This window comes from Austrofundulus limnaeus, unplaced genomic scaffold (assembly GCF_001266775.1).
Source record: "Austrofundulus limnaeus strain Quisiro unplaced genomic scaffold, Austrofundulus_limnaeus-1.0 Scaffold33, whole genome shotgun sequence".
NCBI lineage: Eukaryota > Metazoa > Chordata > Actinopteri > Cyprinodontiformes > Rivulidae > Austrofundulus > Austrofundulus limnaeus.
The window spans coordinates 605,189-611,478 of record NW_013952435.1 but is presented as its reverse complement, the minus strand read 5'-3'; the positions used below and the strand labels follow the sequence as shown (position 1 = coordinate 611,478).

The window sequence follows — 6,290 nt, the reverse complement described above, 5'->3', positions numbered from 1 at the left end:
GTTCAGCTGCGACAAAAATTATTTTAATAAACTGGTTCAAATTAACAAGTAATCTATGAATGACTCTTAGCTACTACCATGCCAAATTTTAGCTCAATATCTGAACAATTGGCTGAATTAAAGTAATTTTTGCATTGAGCTTGTTCAGCTGCGACAGCCATCTTGAATCAGGTCGATTCCATCCAGATGTAAAAAATAATTTCCAGAGTTTCATTAAAATCTGTGCAGTGGTTTATGGGATATTTTGCTAACAAGACACGAGCTTGGGCTAAAATCATGTTTCCTTCTCTCATTAATGGTCAGTACCTAAACAAATAGCGTGTAGATAGCTATGAGCTAAGGTAGCTAGTGTATTCAGGCTATTGTTCTATTGCAACAAAAAACAAGACTTAAATCAAATTTAGAGRTAAAACATATAAAAGTCTGGTAAATTCAACAGCTGCTATGACTGTTCAAGATGAAGACAAATAAACGTAGAAGGTGAGGATGTTCTTCGGCTGATTATCTGTGGCACAGTCTGTCTTCGTACAAAAACCAAGATGAAGAGGAAGTCCAGGTCCAATGGGGAGCAAATCATAGCTGTTCAAGTGCTAGCTAATAGGTAGACGTAGCAAAATTTTACTGTTAGAAATAGCAAAACGTTAGCTCAGAGCTAATAGTAACAAAATGCTAGCTGAAACGTAGAAGCAAAATGTTAGCTCAAATGTAGAAGTAACTAAATACTAGCTTAATGCAGAAGTAGAAGCAACATATTAGCGAAACATTTGAAGCATCTTTTAGCAGCAACATGCTAGCTAAAAACAAAATCAATTTGCAAACTAAAAATAGCTCAGCTATCTTAAAGCTAGTAAAGGCAAAGATCTTTAGCTTATTAAAAAGGCACTAGAGGTAGGAAAATGTTAGCTGAAAGGTACAAATAGCAGCAACATACTAGCCAGAAGGTACATGCATCTTTTAGCAGCAACAAGCTAGCTAAAAACAGTATCAAAACACCAACTAAAAATAGCTTAAGGCTAGCTAAATTTTAGTAAAGGCGATGGTTTTTGATTGATTAAAAGGTGCTAAAAGGTAGAAGTAGCAAAATGCCAGCTAAAAGGCAGAAATAGCAACAATGTGCTAGCTAAAAACAGTATCAAAAAGCCAACTAAAATAGCTAAAGGCTAGCTAGTAATGGCGAGGGTCTTCTTCCATTGATTACAAAGTGCTAAAAGGTAGAAGTAGAAAAATGCTACCCAAAAGGCAGAAATACCAGCAATGTGCTAGCTAAAAACAGTATCAAAAAGCCAACTAAAATAGCTAAAGGCTAGCTAAAAGCTAGTAAAGGTGAGGGTCTTCTTCCATTGATTACAAAGTGCTAAAAAGGTGGAAATAGCAGCAAAATGCTAGCTTTAAAATGGAAATAGAATTCTAGCTGAAAAGTAGAGCATCTTTTAGCAGCAATATGCTAGCTTAAAATAGCTCAAGATTAGCTAAAAGCTAATACAGTACAGATGATTATTGACTGATTATTCGTGGCACGTTCTCTCCTACAACAGAAAACGTATAAAACCAAGATGGAGAAAGACTCCAGGCCTAACAGGCAGCAAACATCTATCTGTTGAGGGGCAACAGTCGACGCACGCAGCTGAAGCTACGTGAAGCTGCCATGGAAACCGCGCACCGCTGGGTTATTTCTGTCCGCCTTCGAGTCCCAAACACAGCTGCTCCTGCACAACCAGACATCTCCGCCGGTCAGACRGGCCTCGCCGCAATCAGGCGCTGACATTCAGAGCATAAAACATTTAGAAACAAAAGGTCAKACGTGTTTTGGATAATTTGTTGACAGGATTTAAAGTAATGAGTTGTGGAGCTTCAGATTATTATTGTAATTACAATAATCCCAACACTTGACGTGCCATCAGAATCCAACAGATTATTACAGAAAACTCCTCGGCTGCTTTTTAAAAAAATTTTCTCAGACCGGAAAGATTTTCAAACAGGATATTTCCAGGACGGTTAATAAAACAACATTTTTCATCATGAACAAAAAAGAAAAACACTAAAACGTTAGAAATGACTCCTCCTGAGCACGTGGTCTCTAACCATTGTTGTTGCTGTCAACTGGAGCTGTTCTTCCATCTCCTTCAGAGGACCAGTGGGGGTCTTGGTGGGGCTCGGAGCAACAGTGCCCCCTACTGCAAAACAAGAGGGACTGCGATTATCTCTGTGCCCTTTTCACCAGAAATAAAGAGCTGACTCATAGTCACTCAGGCAGACTGAAATAGAGCAAGAATGCAGAGAAACGGGTGATTTCTAATAAAAGAATCAAACTCAGGAAGTTTAGCTGCTCTGCTTTGTTTGAACGTCACGAGGTCCAGAACCACAGGCATTTAAGGGCCAGGACTTTAGGGGTCTGCAGGTCTGCAGGGGATGAAATCCAGGGCTGACTCTGTTTATAGAAGACCAGTGGTATGGGGTCTGAACCGGTCCCTGCTCCCTCTGCAGGGGTCTGTTAGGACCACCTCATAAACAGAAAAACCTTGTTTTGGATTCTGGTTTTGGTGCCAAACCCAGGATTTTTAAAGCCCCAAACRAAAAACKGAATCAGTAAAGTAGTTTGTGGAGAAAAACAGAAGGTCCTCTGCTGGTCTTAATGTTTATGCGTGAGGTACTCGGGTCCAGAAGCAGCACCGACCCCCCTAGTGCAGCCACTCGAGTGCATGAGTTCATGGAAAATGGAACAGGGTCCACCGTTCAGTCTTTGCCTGACATTTCTGGGCCGCCGTTCATTTTTCATTCCTTATGTAGAAAAACTATTTCCACCGCCGCCCCCCCCTCCCCCCGGTTCTGGTTTCCTGGCAACCTCCCGGTCTGAGGCTCGGCTCTCTCGGAACGACAGCTGCAGACGAAAATAAAAATTACGACTCTCATTCGTCTTCAAACCAGACCTCTCCTCCCTCCTTACTAGTTGCTCCACTTTTGCACAATAAAACCACTCATTCTGCAGAAATGTGGGTCAGTGGACTCAGTTTCTGGTTGTCTGGAGCTTAGGAGTCTTAAAATAAATGTTCGAAACATGCTTTTATTTACATTTCAGTTTATGAGGTCATTTCGTTACCACCTGCTGCTGAAAGKAAACAGCTGCACCTCAGCAGATTTTAGGCTAAAACGGACGTTGAAGGTGAATAAATGTGCGTTCCTTCAACATCTAAGTTTATTTTATTGTTGCAACTCTACACAAGTCATTTCTGCAGCTTCCAGTTAAGTTTGTTTTTGTGCACGACTGCTGCCCTCTGCTGGTTAAAATAAGTCAGCGACTCGGCGAGTGTTTCCAAGTTTTAATCAGATTTTTTACATAAAGTTGGAATGAAGCAACATTTTCAGCTTTCTGCCCACATGGTGACACGTCACATGATAATAAAACAAATAATCTACATGAATATATCACATGTCACCACTGAGAAAATATATTTTATTAATAAATGGAGAAAACAAAGAAATAGTATCTGGAGGGAATRTGGTTCAAACAAAACCAAAGGAAGTTCAACGTTTCATCTTAAACAGTGCAGGAAATATTCAAGTTTTAAAAGTAAATAACAGATTTCTGTTCTGAACACGTCAGCTCACTCCACGTCGTCTTCTGTTAACGGCTGAGCTCTCATGATTCGCTGAAACAGAAACAAGCAAACACTTTACTGAAGTACACAGACCATTATAATACACGGGCGTTTATAGAAACGCTGAGTCGGCATATTTCACTTTGTTTACAAACGTTTTCCACGTCGAGTACACAGAGAGCTCCTCTGTTCCTTTAAAAACATGATTCTCTTAAGAACCTGGGCAGCTCTGTTTTCATCTTTTTGCCTTTTTAAAACTAGATTTTAGTTGCTTTTAGCTTTTGGTTTTCCTTCTGCCACTTCAGCAAACTAGCTTTACGCTACGGTTTATTTTAAGTTAACACTTTGCCATTTATAGCTTTTAGCTAGCCTTTCCCTACTCTCGTCTTGCTTTTTTTTGCCTTTTTCAAATTTTGCTATATTTAGCAGTTAGTCAAACCTTTTGCTACTTTTACCTTCTAACTAACCTTTTGATATTTTAGGCTTTCAGTTATCCTTTTACTTTTAGCYTCTAGCTAGCCTTTCACTACTTTTAGCTGATTCCTAGTTAACCTTTTACTACTTTTAGCTTTTAGTTATTTTTGTTACTTTTAGCTTCTAGCTAGCCTTTTGCTAGATTTATTTTACATTTAGCCTGTAACTGTCCTTCTCTAGTTTTGGCTAACCTAGGGCTGGGTGGTATGACCTCAAATTCATATCACGGTATGAATTTAATCCCTTCACAGTAATGGTATATAACGCAGTAGAAAATTATCATAAAAAGCAAAGATAAGGTAAATTTTAGAGCATTTATTCAGCAGAAAACTGTAATCATAATCAAAGCCAGCATTTTTGCTGTAGTGCAAATGAACATAACAGAACTACAAAATAATGTTTTATATATATATTGTAAAACGATTTCAACAACAAATAAAAACATTTCCCAAATTTTCAACAATATCAAAATAAAGTGGATGTTATAACCAGATCCTGACGCAACTTTTCTACAGCAGGAGGGGGACATTGAGGAATTCTTCTCTCTATACGTGTTTTAAAACTATTTTTTCATTTATTTTCAGAATATTTCCAACTCCTGCTCAGTTGTCTCTGCACTCACAGACATGTTGACACAGRTGCGATGACGTAACTGACGACAGGACGGTAGAGGGTAAATTTCTACCGTAGGCCAACTTCGTATCGTTTCTACCATCTACCGCACATCCCGCGCAGCCCTAGGCTAAGCTTTTGCGATATTTAGCTTCTAGTCAACCTAGTTCTACTTTTAGCTTCTAGCTAGCCTTTCACTACTTTTGGCTAGCTTCTAGTTACACTTTTGTTCCATTTAGCTTCTAATTAGCCTGCTATTTTTGAGTTAATCTTTTACTACTTTGTTGTTTTTGTTCTGTTTAGCTTCTTACTAGCCTTTTGATACTTTAAGCTTTACATTAACCTTTTGCTAATTTTAGCTTTGAACAAGTCGTTTGGTATTTTATGCTTGTAGTTTTCCTACAGTTAGCTTTTAACTTGCCTTTAGGTGCTTTTGTCTTTCTCACATGCTTTCATGTATTTTAGTTTTCATAACACGTGTTGTTTTTTTTCTGTCTTAGAGGTGAAATAGCAAGGAGCTACGGTCACACAGCTCCCAGCTTTGGATGATTCTAAGGTTCCTCTCGCACCTTTTCTTGTCCCAGAAGCTACAGGCAGCAGCTGGGGGGTTTCTAAAGGTGACACGAGAAACATGGATCTGCATAACATCCTCACCTGGCTGATAGTGGGTAGCTTAGTGAGCAACATCTGGAAGACCGGGGGAGGCAGGGTCTGCTGGAGSACCTGGAGCAGCTGCTGAGGCTGACCACAGACCGCGATGGCATTGGTCAGGTGGTCTACACCTTTYTCAAATTCACCTGGGGGTGTAAACGCAAAAAAGGCAGGACAAGTTATTGTTTTGTGTTACAAGGTGCAGAAATAAGGTTCAGCTGTTGAGATCTTTGAATACATCATGGATGAACACCAACCTTGTGACAGCAGCTCCTCTCCCAGCTGGATCTCTTCCAAGAAGAATTTCTGAACAGCTTCGGGGTCCTTCATGTCTGGGAGCTTCAAAACAATCAAACAGCCTTAAATTATAGCTTTCAAAGACATAAGTTAATTGGATTTAAATGTTTTMACCACTTCTTACCTTTGAGAGACCTGCATTCTCAATGGAAGCGTTTTGCTTTCTTCTACCTGTAATTTAAAAAAAAAAAACATTTAATCTGGGATCAAACGGAAAATTYATTTGCTTTGTATATCTCTAACACTATTACTCTGATTGGAATTGCGAAGGTGGGAAAAAAGGATGTGTCAAAACTTTTCGCTGCGGCGTCTTTTTTCAGGCCGCCGGTCACATGGATGCTAACCATGCTAACGTTAGCCAAACTAGCGCGTTCCGACACTTACGCTCACGTAGCTTTTCCTTAAAAAGCGGGTCGCTCCGTCGCTTCCGGTCAAAATAAAAACAGTACGCGATAAAAACGGCTCCGCAAGCCCCAGCAAATACCACGGTCGTTTTGCTGCTCATCATGCTTAAAAAGCTGAACACAGACGGCGGAGCGCTCGTGCGGTTAGCACGCTGCTACGGAAGAGAGCGCGAGGTACGCTTCACGCAAGCGTAACGTCGCCCAGACGCATCTTACCATAAATGGAATACCGGAAAAACTAAGACAATACCGGAAG

General features: G+C 40.1%; 1 protein-coding gene across 1 annotated transcript; it reads right to left on the bottom strand.

The window, feature by feature from the left end:
- Nucleotides 1-3,302: 3,302 nt before the first annotated feature.
- tomm20a (translocase of outer mitochondrial membrane 20) lies at nt 3,303-6,167 on the bottom strand (the record flags this gene model as incomplete). Its single annotated transcript, XM_014005928.1, is given in 5 exon segments — nt 3,303-3,647; nt 5,337-5,479; nt 5,591-5,672; nt 5,755-5,801; nt 6,015-6,167. Coding segments are annotated over 5 exon segments (470 nt in total), but the record flags the coding sequence as incomplete, so codon positions are not given.
- Nucleotides 6,168-6,290: the final 123 nt, after the last annotated feature.